At 42.9% G+C, this 24025-nt stretch overlaps 1 protein-coding gene across 1 annotated transcript in view; it reads left to right on the top strand.

Annotated features, from left to right (window-relative positions):
• Positions 1–24025, top strand: part of LOC136624915 (gamma-aminobutyric acid receptor subunit pi-like) — an 83496-nt gene that overhangs the window by 38216 nt on the left and 21255 nt on the right. Inside the window, exons 3-7 of the mRNA XM_066598830.1 lie at positions 9005–9072; positions 9991–10208; positions 11284–11366; positions 14284–14421; positions 20369–20521. Of these exons, the coding sequence (XP_066454927.1) occupies positions 9005–9072; positions 9991–10208; positions 11284–11366; positions 14284–14421; positions 20369–20521 (660 nt within the window). The remainder of the gene's footprint in view (positions 1–9004; positions 9073–9990; positions 10209–11283; positions 11367–14283; positions 14422–20368; positions 20522–24025) is intronic.

Genomic DNA, 24025 nt, shown 5'->3' with positions numbered 1-24025 from the left:
GTGCGGGAGCTCAGTTCCTGCTCCTGGCTCTTCCATCCTCCCCCCCCCCCCCCCCTGCACATCAGGACGACGTATATCGGCTCGGCGTGAAAACCGAGCCGATATACGTTCGTGGGAATGCAGCCTTAATAAAATAAACATAAATGCTGTATAATTGGGTAGGAATTGGCTTTTTACACTTTAGTTTAAGGACACAATTAGCCTTTTTGACGGTTTTCTAATAAAATGTTACTACTGTACCCTCACAACATGGTCTGGAAATTAAGAAGCAATTATCCTATTGAAACAAACAATTAACATATGATTGGTCATTGGATTACAGTGTGACTACAATTTAAAAGCACAATTATTGTTTCAGTTTAAAAGTTGTTTCGGACTTATTATGTACTTTTATATTAAATATAGATGTATGGAGTCAAGGGGTCAGCGCTGCTGATCAATTCAAAGTTTTTATGGAAATATGTAAGACCGTCTTAACACTAATTTGAACATTAAAAACCATGTAATATTCATTGTAAAATAATGAACGCTACTAATCATACTAACAGGGCTAACTCAACAAGCTTTAATTGTTACTTCAAATTCTTAATTGTGCACAAGCTCAGCTCCCCCTCCCCTCTTTCATAGGCTGTGTAGCTTAACCATACCCACTCAATACTACACAATAGGCGGAAATTTACTAAGCTCCACATATCCAACACTGGGCTTAGTATAATTTACCCCGATGTGCTTGATACATGTATGCATTTCTGGCATATATTCCACATAGATTTGTCAGTCTGGGGTGGCCATAACCCCTCCCAACAAGCCCCACCCAGTGGAGAGGCAGTGAATTCATGTTCCCAACAAGGGAGGAGTCAATAGAGTTTATTCTGACTGGAAGAATTTGCTAATATTTTAGACCTTCAGTCTGCAGAACGTTGAAAAACGATATAAGTATAGTAACTAGACAATTAGAATTTTTAATGAGAACAAGTTACAAAAAGTCTTTATTTCTAATAAAAATTGTTAACCCCCGCAAAAAAAAAGTGTGTTAAGGACCACTAGTGTAGACCCTGTTGACCCAGTTGGTCCACACTAGCGGTCCTTAACAGACTTTTTTTGGCATAGGACCAAAACCAAGCAAGTTTGACCCTTGGCAAACAGAGGCTTTGGTACCAGGCAATGAGAAGCAGACTGGTGATGTGTAATAGAGATGGAAACCTTGCCCTATGCTAGTCAGGGAGATAAGGGGCAATCCTGCCCAGAAGCAGGGTAGGTGTCCCTATAAGAACGGCCCTGCGATCTTCCTTAAGGACCTGACGTACCCTGGAGGAACACTGAACAAATCACGGTATACACCAATAACACAGAACAGGACCTGGAGTGGTGCAGGAATGGGAAGGCAAAGGACAATAGCACACAGACCCAACAGAGAACGAATAGAGACTAGAGAGCCGTAAGCATGCACACTATGATAAGGCACAAGATAAGCACAGATGAGACAGACAGAGACAAGACCTATGCTGGTTGCCAGAAGCAAAATTACAACAACACTGAGGCATTGAGAGGAAGTCCCAGCTCAGTTAAATAGAGAGATAATTACTATACCCTACCATTCCTGCTCTATGCTGGAATTACTAGAGCAGGTAACCACTAAAGTGCTGGAGGGAAGTAGGCAGCAGTTCAAGCTACAGGAAAAACAGGATGACGCCCGCGTCTGCCAGAAACAGCAGGTGAAGGACGAGTCTGAATTGCAGACCTAATGAAGTGCAAAGGTGTACATAACCTTAAAAGGGGTTGTACCAAGATCTAACTTTATCCTCCATCCACAGGGTAAGGTACAACTACTGAGATCCCCAGTGATCCTGTGAATAGGGGTCTCGATGGTCCCCGTATGAATGGAGCGGAGGTCACACATCAATGCCGCTGCTTCATTAATTTTAATGACAGCGTCAGAGATTGTTGAGAATGAGCACTCAGCAATTTCTTCTGCCGTCATTAAAATGACTAGAGTGGTGAAATGTGTTCTTGGGATCCATGAGGGTCCCAGTGGTCAGACATAACTTTGGATAGGGAATAACTTTACATCTTGGTACAATATCTTTAAATGGGTTTTTCAGGGACTGAAAAAAGTTTTTTAAAAAGTACCCATCATGCTGTAAAAAAAAAATAAAGAAGCCATACTCACCTCCCTTTCCCCACACTTCCACAATTTTCCTGATCCACTGGCATCCTGTTCCCTGCTGGTCTTCAGCTCTGGCTGCAGAGAGACTGCAATGACATAATTGACACAGGGACATGTGACTATTGCCATCAGTTCACTTAGATATCCTATTGTCAGAACTTCATCATTCTGAAGTCAGAAGTGAAGACGAATAGAGACTATATATTGGCAGAAAAGGCTTCTTTTATGTTAATATAGCATGGTGAGCAGCTTTTGAAAAAATATTTTGTCCTTGCCTAACCTATAGGGGGAGCTAACTGAAGACTGATCTCAATAATAAATCTGTATTCCAGTAGCTCCTCAGCTCCCACTAGTGGTGACGACAGACAGCTAGAATTTTATCATTTATCTACATGAGCATGTACGTAGAGTTGAGCAGCAGATTTGGAGTTCCTCTTAAATATTTGTTTCCAATGGTAAGCACAGCATCCTTTACATCTTTAGGATTTTCTGTTGTCATTATCTCATTGTTCTGTCAAGACCCATTTTCCAAAGAAGATAAAGTTTGGTTCTTGCTCTGAGGAACTTGAAGGACATTGATTTCGGTGGGGCGTTTCCTCAATAGCCACTTTAAATAAGTGAACAGATTCTCCTCCTGTGATAATAGATTGCAGCATGAGTTCCTAAGAGGGTGATCCCTCCTTCTATGGCCCATTCGGACAGTTGTCCAGATGGGAGAACCCCTTTAATAACTGGACTAGTTTGACAGTAGTATTCCCTGCACTGTACTGCAGTCTTGACCGAGTGATGCGATAAGACAGACCGCACGGCTCAGAACATATTTCTATCTTGTGTTCTGCAAATTACAAAAAAAATTAATAAAGCGGCAGCTGACTGGCACAGCTGCTCTTCTGTTGGCAAGATGGCATGTGCTGCTAAGAACAGTCAGAGGACACACTTATCACACTTGGCAAGCGCATCCCAGACAACGACACAAAGCAAAAGTCACTGATCTATATGTAATAAGGCATCGAGCAGAGGCCAGCACTATCCTGCATCTAAGAATGTCCTTAAATAGGCAATTAGGGTCAGGGCAGGGCAGGGCTTCAGCATTTTGTACAAATATAGACCAGATGCTTCAGTCACATTTAGTAAAAAAAAAAAAATCAAGCTAAGTAGATAGAATTATTTGCATTTTTGCGCAGTGCCACACCCTTTTCCTTCGTATTTTTGCACCTCCCATAGACTTCTATGGCACTTTTTGCTGTGCAAAACGCAGGAAAATAGAGCAGGTCCTATTTTTTTTTACACTTGCGCACGAAATGCCAATCCGCTTATGAGAACGAACCTATAGAAATCAATGGGTTTTAGTCGCTATGTTTTTGCGTGTGCAAAAAACATGCGCAGAAAAAAATATAGGTATATACAAGGCTATATGAGGTGCTAAAATATGCAAAGGGAAGGGTGTGACACTGCGCAAAATGCAGGAAAAAGAACATCTGGACCTTAATAGGGTTTAATTTGTCAAAAAAATCCACGGAAAGGGTTGTGAATTAGACTTGCGAATCTTGTGAATTAGATTATGTACCTCTTCAAACTTCATTTATGCGCAAACATGCTGCGGGGAGTGTTTTTGTGCATATGCTCGTGGGACACCGCCCTTACTGACCGACAAGTAACTGACCAGCAGGTTATATCTTCACTAGAGATGAGCGAGCATACTCGCTAAGGGCAATTGCTCGATCGAGCATTGCCCTTAGTGAGTACCTGCCCGCTCGGGAGCAAAGATTCGGCTGCCGGTGGCGGGCGGAGAGCGGCAAGGGACAGCGGGGAGGAACGGAGGGGAGATCTCTCTCTCCCTCTCTCCCCTCTGCTCATGGCCGCAACTTACCTCTCACCCGCGCCGGCAGCCGAACCTTTTCTTCCGAGCGGGGAGATACTCGCTAAGGACAATACTCGATCTAGCAATCGTCCTTAGCGAGTATGCTCGCTCATCTCTAATTTTCACCCCTACACAACATACACCATGTATATATTCAGGATGCGCATGGGATATGTATGTAGCTGTCATGGATTTATTTTGGGTTCACGGCGTAATCAGTAGGAATGTTTGCACCCTTCCAGATTTATGTTCAGAGATTGTGCGCACAATGGAACGGATCAGAGACAGACTGGCAGTGTAGAAAGTCTTCTTCGACTCTGTTGATTAGTAGGCATATAGCATCTTATATAGCATTATGAGTTAATTGCCCTTTATCGGCATGCCGGAAACAATACTTGATTGGAAATCAAAGCCTGGGATTGCGTGGTCCAAATATGGTCTTTTTACATCCAATCCTGCGTGAGTTTCGGTCGTCATGGACGTCCGACATCATGTGGTTTCAGGTGCAAAACGGCGACATCTTTTGGTGTTCGTTGAATGGGGCAGGGGCAGAGTGAGCAGCATGTTGTCAAATGACGCCTGAGGGTTATGTGCGTGTATTTCTATCAAGCTGCATATTCTGCTAATGGTTAGCAGAGGAGGATGTGGTTGGAGCATTCCGTTCTGCTGGCTCAGATAGTGAAATAGACATTTCACCTTATGTATATATCCTCCACAGAGCGAGCTTGGGTGCCGAGTCCACTCTATACACAGCAGGGGTTGGCTGTGATACACATGGCCACTGGAGCTGGAGTCAGAGATAACTTATCCCATAGGGCTCATTCACAAGGGCGTATGCTATTTTGGTCCGTGAAAAGTGCGCTGTTGTACGTATATATGTATATACATCTTGCTTGCATTTTTGATCCAGAGGGGTGGAGAGGGGGTGGAGAGGAGGCAGAGAGGGGGCGGGAGCTCAGAGCACTGCTCCCGTCTCTTCCAGCCTCCTCCCCCTGCAGAGAGAGACTCCGTATATAGGCTGGGCGTGAAAACTCAGCCGATATACGGTCGTGTGAATGCACCCTTAGGGTGCCTACCCACTAGCGATGTTTTTTCTTGCGATGCGAGAGCGATGATTATGAAACTAATGATTTTCAATAGTTTCATACTGATTTGCGATTTTTATTCTTAAGTCTCGCAGCACAGAGAAAAAATCTGCGATATCGCTCAGTGTTTTCAATAGGGCCGGCGGCAGCAGTATCGGCCCCATTGAAAACATAAGGAATACATCGCGGACTTCTGCCACAGCTGTGACAGCTATTACAGCGAATTCCTACATCCCAGCGGGGACTGCAGGGATGAAGGAATCCTCTGCCACAGCTGTGACGCTATCCCATTCTGAGATGCTGTGATTGGCTGAGCACTCAGCCAATTAAACCAGCGCTTACTGGGGGCAGGGATTTTTCATTTCCCCACCTCCAGAACACAGAAGAAGACTGCTGTGCCAGAAAGAAGAGCCGGACGGCTCTTCTAGGTGAGTATAATTTTTTTTTTTTACTTTTTTTTACAGCTAGGGATGATTTTCAGAGAAGGGCTTATATTTCAAGCTCTTCCCTGAAAATCATTGCTGCAGGGGTTGCCTGCAATGCACTGCTTCCAATGGGGCCGCAGCAGCGGAATTCACGTGCGGATTTCCACCATGGAAAACGCGGTAGAAATCCGTCCGTGGGCATTCACCCTTAGGACTGGTGCAGAATTTGTTTATTTAGGATCCAAATTAATTTCACTTTTTTTATTGACACAACGTTGGCAGCACTTTTAGGGATCCCTCACCTGGGGATGTCACCCCCATATTACGCACATATTTTTCACGCATTTAAATTACACAGTATAGAGCAGATATGAATGGATCTTGTGTATTTGCTGTGTATGTTAAATCCACATAGCTTATATTGGCACATAATAATCACCAAAGTAGGACATGCTGTGTTTTATGCATGTGTTAAAAAAAACAGGTGTGAGCAGTCCAATAGAAATCAATGGGCTTTTAGCACCTCATAATACACAGGCAACATACGCTAGTGTCAGTGAGTCCTTAAATGGCTTTACTCAAATTTATTATTTGCTATAAGCATTGTAGCAAGGTAGCGTACAGGATCTCCTTGATATGGGTTAGACGAGCACATCCAGAATGCAGATCACTGCAGACAATTGTGGAACAACTGGCCACAACCAGTTATTTTGCTTTTCAAGCAGTGAAAGAAAACAATACAGAAACAAAAGACTAGGCCTGTCTGTCCACTTACTACACATCAACTTCCTAACTAACAGAGCCAAACTGAACTGAACAGAGCTGAACTGAGCTGAGCTGAGCTGTGCTGAACTGAACTGAGCTGAACTGAGCTGTGCTAAACTGAGCTGTGCTGAACTGAACTGTGCTGAATTGAACTGAGTTGAACTGAGTTGAGCTGAGCTGAACTGAGCTGAGCTTAATGCATCACATCCAAGCAAAATGCATCAACAGCCACTTTACTCACAGCTTCAGTCAAGCTTGTCCCAGTAACATCTTGTAAGCCATCTGCTCTTTTCTAGGGATTAGCCCCAGTAGCCTCTAATACCTGGAGTGACTAAATGGAGAAGGAACTCACCCAACACTCTATACTGGAGTAACAAGGTCCTTTAATCAGCTTTTACCTCAAAGACTAAATAGTGCTTTCCAACTCCAGTCCATATGACAGCCCAACAGGTCCTGTTTTCAGGATATCTTATAGTAAGAACACCTGTGGCAATGTCTGAGGCACCGACAATAATTACATCACCAGTGCAATACTAAGGAAATCCTGAAACCATGACCCGTTGGATGTTGTGAGGACTGGAGTTGGGAAATACTGCATTATAGCAATAAGATACACTGTTTCCTTGCTTCAAAAGCCTGTGTTTGCCTTTTTAAAATATATAAGACAGGAACCTTGGACAAGAGGGGTGTTGTGTCTCCTAAAGGAGATCACCCAAAAAGTGTGTGAGAAGATACCTGAGAGGTGAGTGAGGAGAGTTATACAGTCATGCATGCTCCTCTGGGTAATTTATGCAAATAAGGAAGATGGAACAATACCTCTATTGCACACTGATGAGGGGCAAACACCCTGAAACAGGTGTCTGTGTATGGTTTTCTGGTTTGGTTTCCTATTCCCAATAATTCATATAAAGACCTGCATAAAGGGTCTGACATTGATTTGAAGGGATGCTGCCATCCAAGAGGTGGCTCTGTAGAGGCATTGTTCCATCTCCCTAATTTGCAGGAACCTGGGAGAAATATACACATCTTCAAACACTTCTCTCTCGGTCCTGTTACAGTGTATAGAGCTTTTTCAGTATGTAGCACCTTCCAACAGATCCTTATAGGTACCTTACAGCTATAGTCTATAGAAGGCAATTTCCCATGTGTGTACTTACTCTGTTTATCGGCCAAATTTCTGCCACATTACATAACACAAAAAAAGTCAATCATTAAAACTAAATGAACCAAAGTACAGAACGAAAGTGAATACAATACGGAAACAAATGCAAATTGTAAAATAAAAGAAAAGGTCGGTATTGTGCATCAGTATTTGACTTTTATTCTTATACACAAGTATGAACGAGCCTTTACTTGAGCAACAGAATTAATAGACATCGCTGTAAGGGCAGTTTCAGACAACCGTATACGCAAATATGCTTGCGGGTAAGGAGCGTAGTTGCACATCAACAAGGTTTTTTTGCCCTCGCTAGCTGTTCAAACAATGCGCCATAGTGCAGGAGTTTGAAATCAATAGCGGGAAGATGGGTCCTGCCCTATCTTTTCTGCATGAGGTTCATACAAATAAAGAGCGAGAATCCCGATAGTGAAAACAAAACCACTGAAATCAATGGATATGTTTGTCCCTTTATGCGGCTTTGATGATCACGGCCGCATAAAGGGACAAAACACATTCTTCTGTTTCAGCCCTAAACCTGAAAACATGGCCAGGTCAATGCAGTAGAGTTAGTTGGGCTGTATTAGTATTGGTATTGGTATATGTGTATTGGTATTTCAGTGTGCTTTTTGAAACCCACAGCTGAAATGTCTTGAACTGTATTGGGACTACATGGACTCTTCATCAAAACTGTACACATAGGGGGAAATTTAGTAAACCCACTGGGCTTAGTTCGATTTTTTTTTTCCCCAGTGCAGGGTGCGCTGAATACATGAAGAGGCGCACGGCTGTTCATGTATTCAACGCATCTGGACTTCTTTGTGCGCCTTCACTAAAATGTACGTCAGGTCTTGTCCAAGAGTATATTTCTGGTATAATCTATGCTAGTTTCTGGTGTAAATTATACATAAATCTGTCAGTCTCGGTAGCCACACCCCCTGCCGGAAATTTCATCCACTTTTGGAAAATGTAGATATACAGGCATAAGAGGAAGAAAGGTTGAAAACTTTTGCACAAGCGGGACTTGTGCAAAATTTTGCAACTTTTCTACCCCAGTATTCTGCCGTAGATGGTAAATGTCCCTCATAAGTTTTAATTAGAGATACTCTCCAAAGGGTGGACATCTTCTTGGACATACTGTAACCAGAATGTTTTTGGATTATGAGAAAAGAAGAAACCTTCTGAAACCTACACAAACACGTGACGGGTGCAGGTTGGTTGTTGACGGTCCAACTCCCCAGTGGTGCTTTGTAAGGCCCACTTTGCCATGATATCCATGGTATGCCACCGTCTCTGGTTTTACTTACTCTAAGTGCTGTGTGAGATCTATATGTAGGGCAGCAGAAGGACATTATTAATTGCCTTTACTTTTCCTCTGTGTAAACATGTACAACGCTCTGTGAAGGTCTAGTTGTTCATTAAGGCACACATTATAATATTTCTGTATTGTGCCCCTTAATTGCCCACTTACTACTGACGAACGGCAGGCAGCTGTTCACCTGCATGATTCTTTGTCTAATTCACATTGTGATTAATTCCTTACAGATGGGCCCGTGACAGTGGGAATGAGTTTGGACATTGCCAGCATTGATACAATATCGGAAATTAACATGGTAGGACGTCAGCTATCATTCTTCTTGCAATGAAAAAAGTTGAATTTATAGGTTATAAATACCCATTCCAGACCATTGTTCTCCCTGATTAGGCTCTTATGCTTGTCTGTAGAGTAATATTATGATAAGTTGTACTAGAAGAGCAAGGGCACAAGTTCATGGAGGTCTAGAAAAATGTTGATATCCCTGTAAGTCCATAAAACATAATTAAAAAACTTTGGCTATCACGATAATCGCTCTACATGGCAGTTTTTATTAGTGGTGGGCCATGAAGACAGTACTGCTACTATTGCTGTTAGGGGTTGGGCCAAATAGGGGCTACATTAAAAGCACAATTCTGTGTGGAGAATTTTATGTAGTCCCCATTGAGTACAGTTCAAAACGGAGAGGCAAAAAACTATGAAAGCAATTGTAGGAGCAGAGAACCGAGACAAGTTGTTACAAAGAGCTTCGACCATTCAACTTTTTGGTGCCATAACATTTCTAAGTTGGGTCCTGTCTACTGGGTGGTGATCCTCGGTTGCAGCCTATATATGTTGAATCATATTATAGACAGTTGAGTACCTACATTTATTGCCAGTAATACTAGGTTGTTCGGGATTAGAATATACACTGTATGTATATCGGATGAACCCATTGATTTCACCAGGTCTGGTGGATCATGTGTGGAGGCCTCTTGAATCTCCCTCAATGGAAGATATCAGGGGGAAATAAGGATTTGATGGTTGGATTTCCACTGCCCGATCTTTTTGTCCTTCTGGAGATAAACCCCCATCAGAAGTTTTTGTCAGTTTATTTAACTCTCCCCAGTCAAGAATGCATGCATATGGAAGTGTTGGGCAAGCATTCGGCGGGCCTTTATTTGATATGTATATTCAGCCCAAGACATTTGCGTATCTTATTCTTTACATCTTTTAGGATTACACAGCTACCATATTCCTGAGACAACGCTGGACTGATGAGCGACTCTGCTTTGAAGGCAACAAGAGTTTAAGTTTAGACGGTCGCCTGGTAGAACTATTGTGGGTCCCGGACACATTCATAGTGGACTCCAAAAAGTCATTTCTTCATGACATCACTGTCGAAAATCGACTCATACGGATTTATCCAAATGGGACAGTACTTTATGCTTTAAGGTATGGCCATAACTCTACTATACTTAGTAGTCAGCCTTATACATCCCAGAGTACAATATTCTTCCAAAGAACCACATACATAGTATATTATATGCTACAAGGTTGTAGAAAAAAAAGTATGTGCCCCCTTTTAAATGTCCAAAGAAGCAAGTACTTTCTCGGCTTTACTATTTCAGACCTCAAACCAATGTTCCAACGTGAATGGAACAATCTAATATAAAGCTTGGAGAACTTTTTGCATAGACATCATTGTGGACACTTCCTTTAGTTAATAGAAGCAACCTTCGAACTCTAATGCCGCCATTGCATCTCCATAAATACAATGTAGAAGAGAAAGATGGAGAAAGATATCAGAGACAGCGCTCCAGGGTTGGAGGATCGTGCAGGGTTGTAGTGGCGATGGGTGAAGGGGAAAAAATATATTACAATAAAAATGACTCACCCTGATGTACCAGATTCCTCTAGGGCATATTGGTACATCAAGTATCCAGGCAGATGGTAAATGGATCTGATTACGGGATGTAGAGATGTTCCTTAGAGGCAGTATACTGGGGTGTATACTTGAAGAGGATATGTAGGGTAATCCAGGAATCGCTGGTCCCTATATAGAGAGTGCCCTGGGGAGAAGGGGGGCAGATATATGGAACAATATACCGGAAGAACAGAGAAAATGAGGATAGGCTGCAAGGCATGCTTGAGAAAGGCTACTTGATAGCCGAAACGCGTTGCCATTGTAGCTAATGAATCCACATTGAAGACAGCGCCAGAACTGGATCCCGTTCCTAAACTACCTACTTCCACTTTCCCATTACGCTGATCTGGATTAGGGGTGCACTCATTAGAGGTGCCCGTGTGAAGTAAGCTTCCTTTATTCCTATGGGGAATATGTGATCACTGGAGCACTGGGGGCTTTTTTCAGCGTATGCCGTGTAGCCTATGCTCATTTTCTCATAAATACAATGTGTAAAAGCAGTTATCTTCTTGCTGTTGCCGATCAGTATCATTGCACTAGTTTTGATATCCGGAATGACTTGTCTTCTTATGCAATAATTTATTGGGATATTCTTTCCCGCAGGATAACGACGACGGTCGCATGCAGTATGGACTTAACCAAGTATCCTATGGATAAGCAAACATGCACACTGCAACTCGAGAGCTGTGAGATGTGTTCAATTATATTACTATGATTGTAAATGATATTATATTCCTTGGGTTAGAATAGTAGACATGTTAGTAGCAGCTAAGGTTTAGATGAGTGTAAAAACATTAAAGAAATTCCTTATAGGCCTCCTTCACAGGGGGTAACATCTACCAAAAACCAAAAAGCTTTTAAGAGGTTATCCAACCATAAAAAAACTGATAGGATAGTCTGAGGTTGGGGGGTTACCACTTGGGATTGTCAAAGATCATCTGAGTGAATTGGACAAGCCTGTAATCCTCAGAATAACCACTATCATTAATACGGCATTGTGTAGTACAAGCACAATCGTGTAAACATTGAAGAAGACAGTTGATCTTCTGGGATTCAAAGTGTTGGACCCTCACCGATCAGATCTTGATGGGCTATCCTCATGGTAGGCTAACAATTTTATAAGGTTGGAAAACCCCCTTTAAATAAAAGGCAATTTTTAATTTTTGGGTCTGTCTTGGCATCTACCTTTTATTAGTCAGCCTGTAAAGCACAGCATGCTGTAGTCCTAATCAGGCGTATAGCTAATGTAGCGGAGATGTGGAGGTAGAGATTGCGCCGAGGGCCTATTGCCTGAGACAATCAGTGTTAATACGCCAGAACTATAAATAACATTCTAGATTTGAGTTCCAGAAGCTTTAAAGGGGTAGTCTGGTTACTGGACAACATTCCTTTAATAGGGCCGGTAGTGAAATAATAACCCGAGCAGTACTCACCTCTCCGCCACCGCCGGGATCCAGTGCTGCAGCTCAGCCTGGTCAAGGCATTTGTCATGACAGCTGATGTCACCGGTCGACGGGTGACTGCTGCAGCCAATCAGTGTCAAATTCACGAATTCCTGGCATCATTTGAGCACCAATGCCATGAGAAAGAGCGTAGATGTTGCAGCCTCTGATTGGTTGCAGTGGTCACTTGACTTCTGATGCTGTTAGCTATCACAACAATCACAGCGGGGCTGCAGCCCTGAATCCTGGAGAGGTAAGTACTGATCAGTTTATTATTTTACTACAAGCAGCCCTATTCAAGGGATGTTGTCCGGTAACCATCAACCGTTTTAATTTTTTTTTTTCACATTAAAGAGATTTATCCTCTAACAACAAGTTAGGGAATTAATGTCAAATGGCTGGGGTCAGACCACTGAAACTTCCAATGATCCTGAGATGTGCGCCTTCTAAATGCCCCGTGTGAATGGAGAGGTGGTAAGCATGCAATTCTCTGGAATGAAGGAAGATTGTTGAGTGCATTGTTCTCCTTCTGTTCCATAGAATTGAATGGCACAACAGTTAAGCATGTGCCGCCACTCCTTTCATCTGGCGACATTCAGAGTGCACAGACCTCGGGATCACTGGAGGTCCAGAGCGGTCAGACACAACTATCAGGCATTTACATTTATGTCTTTGATGGGAAAACCCCTTAAGTTATGCCTTTGGTTCTAATGTCTTCTCCCAAGAGACTGGTCGTTAATGGCCACTAGTAACTTATATTGAGATCAACGAGAAAAGAATAACAACAGAGACTTATCCATTAGTCCTCTACTTTTTTTCTTCTAAAAATAAATACCTTCTGGTCAGAGGAACGGGAGAAGAGGAATCATGGAGGGAAAATGGGTTCAAAGATTAATGGATACAAACTAAATGTCTAGTTCAGTTAAAAAAGTGATGTCTATAAGTAGACATATACCCTTAGGCTCTGTTCACACTGGCATTATGGGCTTTTGCACAAACCATAGCTGGTTGGACCTGATGAGGAGGTTGGACCCAATGACCTTGGTTGTCCCTTTCTAACTCTAGCACTCTATGATTCTGTGGTAGGATGGAGGATACTTTATGACCCATCATACGCCATTATGATCTTCTCCGTTGACTTATAGCTGATCCGATAAGCCATTTGTTGACTTATAGCTGATCTTTCAGGGTTTTGTTTTCTTCCACTTTATAGAATACACTATTCTGACCATCAAAAAGCAATGGAAATCTGATGTAAAAGAACTATTGCAAATGTGAACAGGACCTTATGTGTGTTTTCAAAATGACAATTGTTTTTTCCCATTAAAGTCAAATGGAAAAACAAAACTTCCTGCAGTTGACTGTAAAACTACTACAACATCCTACACAAAGGCAATGGGAATTGATGGATTCTTGTGCAGCATGAAATATTTGGATGCTGCAGACATTTCAGTATCCGATCAAATTCTAGAATTTTATATCTTTCGGAAAGAAGAAAAAGAAGCATAACCTGAAGTTCACGAGTCCAAATTAAAATCTGTGACATAACCCCACCTAACATATTCAAAATTGGCCCCTCAGGCACAAGGGCCTGGGTGCAACTGCTATTATATGTTTTCATTACCTATAGCAACACCTCCATAGAACCATCTGAGGCCATTTCCAGTCCAACTCCAGCCCTTAAAGGGGTTTTCCAGACAAAATATTATTGATGATGTATCCTCAGGATAGTTCATCAATAGTTGATCGGTTGGGAACCACCACTCGGAGCCCAGGATGATCGGCTGAGCAGGCACCCACTGTCAGTGCCGGTAGACACAGGAGTTAGAGCAGAAGCAGAAGCTCTAACCCCTATGTACTGGCAGGCACTTGTAATTTCAGCTGTCATTGAAATAATTGTAAGCTGCACCTGCAGTTACAAGTGCCTGCCACTACACCAGGCTCGGAGCAGCAGCTTCCGCTCCGACCCCTGTGTGTAGCGCCGCTAACGGCGAATGCCCGTTCAGCTGATCGGCTGGGATGTTGGGCAGCAGACCCAGTAATCAACTATTGATGATCTATCCTTATAGTATTTTTGGGTTTTAAAGGGACTAACTTCTGTGTTTGAGCCATGTGAAGTCATGAATGAATGTGTCATTAAGTGGCTTTCTTATGTCTACAGGGGGCTACAACATTAATGACGTCATGTTCTACTGGACGAGAGGAAATGACTCGGTGAAAGGTCTTAATACCCTCCGCTTGGCGCAGTATACAGTAGAAGATCACTACACGTCTGTGTCTGAAGCTGTATATGAAACTGGTAGGAGCAGCAGTGCGATTCACACATCAAACCGTCTTACATCAAACATCCTTCGAAAGTTCTAAGGTTTAATCACCTAGAGCATTGCTATCCAGGGGCATCTGTGCAGTGGTACTGGCAAGATGGATGAGCTATGGAGGGAGCATGAACCCCGTCTGACTATAGTATGGGTTGTGAAAAAAATGGTCATGCTTTACATTGCTTATCATGAAATATGGATTAACCCCTTAGCAACCGGCCTATAAATTTGATTCTTAATGACCAAGCTGCTTTCTTAGCTATTTCATCATTGCAATGAAAGTGTCATAACTAGAGATGAGCGAACGTACTCGTTTCGAGTAATTACTCGATCGAGCACCGCGATTTTCGAGTACTTCAGTACTCGAGTGAAAAGATTCGGGGGGCGCCGGGGGGCGGGGGGAGGCGTGGCAGCGCGGGGGGGAGCAGCGGGGAACAGGGGGGATCCCTCTCTCTCTCTCCCTCTCCCCCCCACTCCCCGCTGCAACCCCCCACTCACCCACGGCGCCCCCCGATCTTTTCGCCCGAGTACAGAACTACTCGAAAATCGTGGTACTCGGGCGAAAAAGGGGCGTGGCCGAGTAGGTTCGCTCATCTCTAGTCATAACTTTTTTTTTTCATTGATATAGCATTATGAGGGCTTGTGTTTTGCAGGACGACTTTTAAAATATTTAATGGCACCACTTTGGGGTATCTATAATGTGTTGGAAAACTTTTCAGAATTTTTTTCTTTTTTTTGGGGGGGACAAGAAATGTCACTTTTTTTGTTTTCTGCTTTTTTTTTGCAATTTATCAAGTGGTTAAAAAAAGTGTTATTCTCTGGATCAGCAGGATTATGGAAATACCTATTTTATATAGTTTTTTTGTGTGTTACTGCTAAAAAAATAAAATAAAATAATTTCTGTGTTGCCAAATTCCAGACCCAAAATATTTACATTTTTCCATCGACGGGGCTTTATAAGGACCCTCTGTAGTTTGTATTGCTAACATTTTGGGCTAAAAAAGGCTTTTTGGTCGCTTTTAATTCCACTTTCGTGGGTGCAGCAAAAAAAATAGCAATTCTTGAAAAGTTTTTTTAGTTTTTTTCTGGCACTCTGCGGCATAAATGGCCTTTTAAATTCATTCTGTGGGTCAATATAATTACAGCGATAGCAAATTTGAATACTTAAAAAAAGTTTTTTGCTACTGTTACACTTCTTTAAAGAAAAATAAGTAGAATCTGCTTTCTCGGACTCCACGACCCATAACCTTTTTTGTATTTCATGTCTTTTTTTTCTTAGTGTTTTTTAATTTAAAAAGTGTCTTGTGTGGAATATTTTTTTCCCCTTTACTGGATTTTTTAAACTAAACTTTCTTGAACTTTTTTAGTCTCTCGAGGACTTGCAGTGGCAATTGTTGAATCTCTAGCATGGACTATATTATTATACACTATTTAACTTCTGTATGCCTATGATATCAACCTATTAGACTCCGCCAGAGGCAGGGGCCGATAGGCATCCATGTCTGTTATGTCACTGAGCCTTTGTCAAGCTTTCGACTGCTATTGAAACCCATTGGTACCTCACAATGGCATTGCAGGGTGCCCATGAGTGACAGAGAGCCCCTCCCCATCACCCGCATACATGCCGCAATTGCTATTAATTGTGGCATGGAAGGGGTAAGCAAATAAGAACAGAGGTTTCTCCACTTGTGGCCATTACAGCAGTAGACAGCTGAGCAGCCGACCTGCCCCTGCAAGATTCCAGGAGCGATAAACCTGTGCTGTATATTTAGGATGGTGCAGATTTAAACACCAAGGCCAAGTGCCATGAACCACAGAGGGAAGGGGGCACACTACCTGCAACTGTTCTTCCCTTTCATCCCTCTCATCAGCCATATCATTTCCCGTTTTCGGCCATCACACTCTTCTGACTACCTAATTCCCACAGTGCTAGTGTAGTGTTAGACTACCAGTGCACTGTACCTCCTCCCTGATTGGCGAGATCTACCTCACATGATCAGCATTGGCCAATCAGAGAGCACTGTGCATTAGGTAGTTAGAAAATAGTTGTAGCCATCTTGCATGGCTGAAAACAGGGACAAGAAACAGCAGATTGGAAGGGTGGCAAAGAAGAGTAACTTTATGTAATATATCCCCTTTCCCTCTTGTAGCAGGACAGAATTTTGCCCCTAAACCGGAGAATTGCTTTAATACTGTGTAGTATAATTCTACATATCTGCAATACTACCTGTGGCCACTAGATGCCTCTGTTTTATTGCTAATTCCCATGTCTGTGCATAGCCTACAGGGTGATGGCGCCCTCTTTCTTGACTTGGTAAACAAGTGTTAGTGTATCCCCTGTTCTCTATGCAAATAGTGGGAGAAGTAAAGGTTATTCAGTCTAGAACACAAAGATTAAGCCTGCACTAGGACGGATTAGGTAAGGAAGATGTGGCCTAGTGATTGATCCAAGCAGAACAGCCTTAATGCAGAACTACAATCGCTTGTCTAACAGGAAGGGTGAGAGCAGGAGCAGAAGGCTATCTATAGGCCTCTATTACTGCAAGTACTTAACCCGACTGTGAATAGTAGGAGTGACACTTCAAAAAGGTCAAGCGGCGTAGTTCCAGTGAAGTGTAGAGAGCCGGCAAGGTCTAGATGACCCATGTGCCTGACTGTGGAGAAGATCTGAGTGGTGTAGAAGTAGCAGCCGGACCCACAAGTAACCAAGATCCAGTAACATTGACTTAGCCGGAGAGAGAGTTACAGCCATCTCAAGGAGTAACTGTTCAAGTGTGTTGCCTCTGTGATGCAGATCAGAAACCATTAAGCTTTGGCGCAAGTAAATGAGAGTTAATCTGCTCTCCTGGACTGTATTTGGTGGTGCACTGCATGCAACATCACAGTAAAGGACACTAAGTACCCCACAACTTGCTGTAACACACGACAGGAAATGGAAGTGTCGGAGCTTGTATTAGAGACTGTTGGGCCAACCCTTGTAAGATCTTCACTGCTTTCCCTGTGTGTGAACAATAGCTTTTTAACTGGTTAAGATAAGGTAGCACCTTTGCAATTCACTGCCTGTTGTTAGGCATTCAGATTCTCTAGTAACAGGGACATCTTTTTAGTTATAGGGAGGGTCTATCTTCACAGACTCAGCATCCCTTTACTCACACTGCTCTCAGATCTGCAGTCAGTGTGTACAAAATCTCTACCTTTCCTGATGATATATCTACTTAACCTGGTATGTGCAATTATAAAGATATTGGATTGAGGTTTACTAACTGCCTTACTAGGTCTTGTGAATATGCATGGTCCCAACATATATAGAGAATATAAGGAGCATAGAGATCTATCTGTCTGTCTATGCTGCAACCACACAAACACACAAGACTTAGTAAAGCAGAGAATAAAGCTCAATCCAATAAGAATGATGCTACTTTGTTCACTGCAAACTGTAGACACATATAATGCCTACAACATAAATCCAACAGAAGGCGAGGCAGAGATTGTGTACACACTGACTGCAGATCTGAGAGCAGTGTGAGTGCTGAACTGTGAAGATAGCCCCTCCCCCACTGCTAAGAAGCCATCCTAGTTTCTAGAGAAGCTGAATGCCTAACGACAAGCAGTAGATTGCAGACCCTCTGGCAGTTCAAACTTGATTTAAATGGGTTAAACAAAAAAAAAATGAAAGTATGTTACAAGATTGATGAGACACACAGACTATCAGACGAACGTAAATTGTCTGAAAAGTTAGTGCCCCTTTAAATGGTAAAGTACTATGTGTGTGCCGCTATCACTAGGAGGACATTATTGTATGCAGAATTAAACAGCTCCCAACCAGTTCAGTGGAAGCTTTATAAATGCATATTCATTGTGTACTTCCTAATGGCAGATACAACCAACGCAATCATTATTATTTAATCCTCTTACTATATAAAGTGAGGCAAGGACAAAAAAGTGTGTAGTTGGCTGAGTTGTCACAAAAATATTGTGAAGGATCTTCTGGACCTTGGTAAATCATAACATTAAAAAGGGTCGCTGTCGCTTTAAGTCATCCTAGTTAAGTGAAAATAAATGAAATGTACTGTAGTGCTGTGTAGGCTGGCCTGCATTGGGTTAAAATATATGATGACTTATATAACCCCACATCTGCTTCACTCCTGTTGCCTCCAGCATACTAGACAGCTTCAAATGCACTCGGAGGAAATAATACTTTTTAACTGGTCTGTCTTGCAGCGTATTAAGACAGGTTCAATAGGCAAGTTTATTTTGGTACATCAGGAATAAGACTTTACAGATCCCTCCATCTGTGGCAACTGAGCAACTAGACAGGGAAGAGGAAGGGAGGGGATTGTTCATTTAATGGTGATTAAAATCAGGAGAGCAAGTAATTAAATAAACTGGCTGACAACATGCAGAGAGGAGGCCTGTCCCTGCCGCCTCTGTGCTTCCATTATACAGAAACGCTAACAGGCACGCTCTGCGATCACACAGCCGCACTGCCCTGTGCCTGACAAGCTGTACATGAAGGTACAAATCATACAATGGCCAATATTAGAAGGTAGGGCAGCAGCTGAATATTGTAAGTCGTGTTATTCTTCCTGTACAGAACATTGCGAACATTGTAGAAACAAGTCTAGGGCCATAAATGAACTGGAACAGGACCCGGTTACAAATGTTTTGCTATGCTGCCCCCCGAGCCTAGATCCCAGCGGTGGAACGTTGATCTATTAGACATTTGTGGCATATTCTGTGTATATATCATAAGGGTCTGAGCTTGGAATACCCCTTTATGGCTTAACGTAGCTATGTATGACCTATCCGGTTGCAGCAGCTTGTAGAGGGTATCATCCAGGTATAGGCTGGGGGCGATGACCCTCTTAGGTCCACTTGGCCAGATGACCTTCTTCCTCAGTACGGCAGCATCTTGTGGGCTATATGAACCATTCTACTCCTGACTCGGTTTCCTCCCCTCTGATGTTCTGAGGTGCCTCTGTTAGCCCATCAGTGCACCTGCAACTTAATTGCTTAGTTCTACTAGGGTATTTGTTATTAACTTGGTTTTGAGGCTGTATTTATGTTATGTGCTTTATGAGATTGCTTCTGGTATTGTATCTATGTACTGAACTTGTTTCATACTGTATTTATATTACTTGCGTAGTTCTAGTCCTTTATTTATGGACTGAGCTAAGTTCATGTGCTGTATTTATGTTATGAGCTTGGCTCTGGTATTGTATTTATGTACTGAAGTTGGTTCATTCTGTATTTATATTACTTGTTATTTATCTACCGAGCTTGACTCTGGTATTGTATGTATTACACTTGTTTCTGTTGCTGTACTTATGTTTTTGAACTTGGTTCTAGTCCTGTATTTATGTTGTAAACTTGGTTCTGGTCCTGTATTTATGTACTGAGCTTTGCTCTGGTACTGTATGTTCTGAACCGATTTCTGTGTTTATGTTATGATCTTGGTTATGGTGCTGTATTATGTTATGAGCTTGATTCTGGTACTGTATTACGTTATGAGCTTGATTCTGGTGCTGTATTACGTTATGAGCTTTGTTCTGGTGCTGTATTACGTTATGAGCTTTGTTCTGGTGCTGTATTACGTTATGAGCTTGGTTCTGTTGCTGTATTTATTTACTGTGCTGTTCTGGTGTGGGTATGCTGCTATTTTACTGCTTTCTACACTAGAAGAATACAAGCAGACTGTCTATCAATGCAGTATGTACAGTTTTTTCTTATGAAGGAGGGGGAGGGGGGTGCAAAAAAAATTAACGCAGGGTGCCATCTCACCTAAGGCCCGCGATGCACTACTTTAGCTTCTTATTATTTTATGGTAATATTTATTCTGATCCTCTTTAATAACTCCAGAAGTCTTTCAATCAATATTTAAAAATAAAAAAAACTAGATATTGACACACGGTCATCTGTTTTTCACAGGGCGATACCCAAAGCTGGTTTTCCACTTTGAACTCAAGAGGAATATTTTATACTTCATCCTGGAAACGTATGTACCATCTATTCTTCTAGTTGTGCTCTCCTGGGTGTCCTTTTGGATTAGTCAATCTTCAGTACCAGCAAGAGTCTGCATAGGTAAGTAGCATGTGTTTAGGAACTGATACACTTTTTACTTTCTTTCCATAAATCAGTAGAATAAGTGAAGATAAGAAACTTTTTATGTATTTTATCTCATTCTCCACATATCAGGATTCTCTCCTCCCCCCCGCTTGTCTCCAGCCCTCAATTCATTGCTAAAATTGACACAAAGCAGTCTGTGCACAGAAAGATTAGGTTCCATTTGCTACGCATACGCATACGTATAATGTCCCCCATGCTGCTGCCTTTGACAGAGAGGGGAACAGGATCTCATCTTCTCTGTGTGCAGGGTATGGGAAACACAGTGACAGCTAGTCTTCACCAATCACTTCAGGGAAAACTGAGAATTGGAAATGGAGTCTGCAGATGAAAAAACTGTGAAAAATGCAGTCAAATACAACTCTTATGATGCCCAGAAACACTGTAATGCTATTTGTCAATATTTTACTGCTGCTGGTCTTTACTGCTTGGTGGTCTTCATACAATGGGGTGAGCTGATTTCTTCCATACTCTGAAGCCATGATTCCTAAATATTGACCTGCCAGAACTTTACCTTAGGGTTTTACCTTGCAGGATGGAAAGTGATAGACTCTTCAACCCAGTACTATTACTGTTTGTCGTGATCACCCTCATCATGGACACTGTGTACAGAGAAATTCCAGAAAATGACCAGACACTAGTACTTTGTTGGATATCCATTATTTGGATGACAATAGGCAGTGTAGCGAAATATTGCCAATACTTTACACAATGACACAAAGATCACAGAAAACTCTTTCGGACCACGTTAGTCAGTAGAACATAATGTGAGTGCTAGTATTGCAAGGATGAGATCTCATCAACACACTATTAAACAAAGAGAGCCCAGTGTACTTATGGCTGAGCATGTTTATAGCCAAGGGCGAAACAGAACGAATGATGGTTCCTATATAAAAAGGCAACTTCAAGTCCAAAAGATAGAGGGTGGTATGGGAAGGCGAGTTTATAAAAATGTTGTGAACACAGGTTTAAATTTTTTTGAAGAATTTATGGCAGGCTGTAATATCCGAGAAATCTTGTGCAGAAATAGTGGGGGGCACCGGGCCTACGGACCTTCATCAATTCAGAGACCATAAAATTCTTGCATCCTATCTGTAGAGTAATTAAAGTGTGTGTGAGATTTATATCCCCCCCACACACAAATACAAGCACGCTCATTGTAAAAGAAGAGCACCTAGGAGGAGTTATTAGAACCTAATGAAACTTTCTCTCAATATTACAGCAAAATAAGAATTCATTGCAGAAAATTGAACACTTGAAGGGGGACTTAGGTACCCTGTTGTACCACCTCTAGCTTGGATACAAGATGTGATACAGGCGGGCGTGGAAGCTCTAGTACCCTCTTGGACTGCCTCTAGCTTGGATACAAGATGTGATATGGGCAGGCATGGAGCTCTAGTACCCTGTTGGACTGCCTCTAGCTTGGATACGGGTGGGCATGGAGGCTCTAGTACCCTGTTGGGTCACCTCTTGCTTGGATGCAAGATGTGAAACTGGCAGGTATGGAGACTCTAGTACCCTGTTGGATTGCCTCTAGCTTGGATACGGGTGGGCATGGAGGCTCTAATACCCTGTCGAGCCACATCTAGCTTGGCTGCAAGATGTGATACGGGCTGGCATGGAGGCTCTAGTACCCTGTTGTACCACCTCTAGCTTGGATACAAGATGTGATACAGGCGGGCGTGGAGGCTCTAGTACCCTCTTGGACTGCCTTCAGCTTGGATACAAGATGTGATATGGGCAGACATGGAGGCTTTAGACCCCGTTGGACTGCCTCTAGCTTGGATACGGGTGGGCATGGAGGCTCTAGTACCCTGTTGGGTCACCTCTTGCTTGGATGCAAAATGTAAAACTGGCGGGTATAGAGACTCTAGTACCCTGTTGGACTGCCTCTAGCTTGGATACGGGTGGGCATGGAGGCTCTAATACCCTGTCGAGCCACATCTAGCTTGGATGCAAGATGTGATACGGGCTGGCATGGAGGCTCTAGTACTATGTTGTACCACCTCTAGCTTGGATGCAAAATGTGATACAATCAGGCATGGAGGCTCTAGTACCCTGTTGTACTGCCTCTAGCTTGGATACAAGATGGGATATGGACGGGCATGGAGGCTCTAGTGCCCTGTTGGGCCTCTTTTAGCTTGGATGCAAGATGTGATACGGGCAAGCATGAGGTATACAGGTTCTGTAGGATATCCTGCTGCATATCGTTCCACATTTTCTGTAACTGAGCCTCTAGATTGTGCAAACTCGTAAGCTGTTTTAGTTGGCATCCCAGACTGTTCTATTGGGAATAAATCTGGCCACCGGGCAGCCATGGATGTGTGACAATGTTGTGGAGACATTCCTGTGACACTTGTGTGTGCGGCCGAGCATTATCCTGCTGCCTCTTGGAAGCCGCCATGAGAGGAACACATGTGGCTGCAGGATGTCCTGAACATATCGCTGAGCTATCATTGTCCCTCGTACCACTACTAGGGGTGACCGACTGTTGTATGCGATGGTCCCCCCAGACCATCACACCAGCAGCGGGCAGTGTGCCACTCCACAGCAAAGGCAGGATTGAGGTGCTCATCCCTAGGTCTCTAGACCTGAACACCGCCGTCGTCAGTCCCCAAACTAAACGTGGATTCATCACTGAAGACAACCTGGTTTCACTCCGAAGCAGGCAAGTTTCATCGTTCACGACACCACTGTAAATTGAAGTGATGTTGGGTGTCAAAACCAGTACATGTAATGGGCGCCGTGAGACAAAACGTCCTTCAGCCAAGTGCCTGGAAATGGTTCCGACAGACACAGGGACCTGTAACAATAGCGGCACTTGTATCTGGATGGAGGACATCAAAACAGTTAAGGCTGCTTATGCTTGTTGGATGATCAGATTATCCTCTCTGCTGGTGGTCTGTCGAGGGCATCCTGAGCCCAGTTGCCTTCTATGCATGCCCTCACATATCCACTGGTCCCAACACCTCCTAACAGTCTGGTTATAGCCCGGAACAGCCCAGTTGACTGGCAATTTGTTCATTAAAAACTGCACTTTATCATGGGATCTTTAAAGACCATTCTAAGAGGCATAAATTGCCCACCAAGTGCCCATTAGAATAGTTTTAATGATGCCATAATAAAGTGAAGTTTTGATTCGTGAAGTTGGTGCTGGCTTTTACAAACTTGTTTTGGTGCTGGAAAACATTGGGAATTTATCCAGGACTGGGTGAGCTGACTTTCTGCTAGTTGTATATACTTTGCAATTTGACCATGCGCATTGCCGGCGGGCCGCGGATTGGACGGCTTGGATTGACTTCAATAGGAGCTGTCTTTGCACGAACTGCAGCAAAATTGAGCATGCTGCAATTTTAATTTTTTTTTATCTGCGAGCTGAAACCACAGTTGGTTTCCGCTCGTGGACATGAAGGATCATTTTACCATAGCACACTATGGAGGCTTATTGCTGCGGAATACGAA

This window comes from Eleutherodactylus coqui, chromosome 4 (genome assembly GCF_035609145.1).
Source record: "Eleutherodactylus coqui strain aEleCoq1 chromosome 4, aEleCoq1.hap1, whole genome shotgun sequence".
In the NCBI taxonomy this organism is placed as follows: domain Eukaryota; kingdom Metazoa; phylum Chordata; class Amphibia; order Anura; family Eleutherodactylidae; genus Eleutherodactylus; species Eleutherodactylus coqui.
Note: the sequence above shows the minus strand (reverse complement) of the source record. Positions and strands in the feature narration are given on the sequence as shown.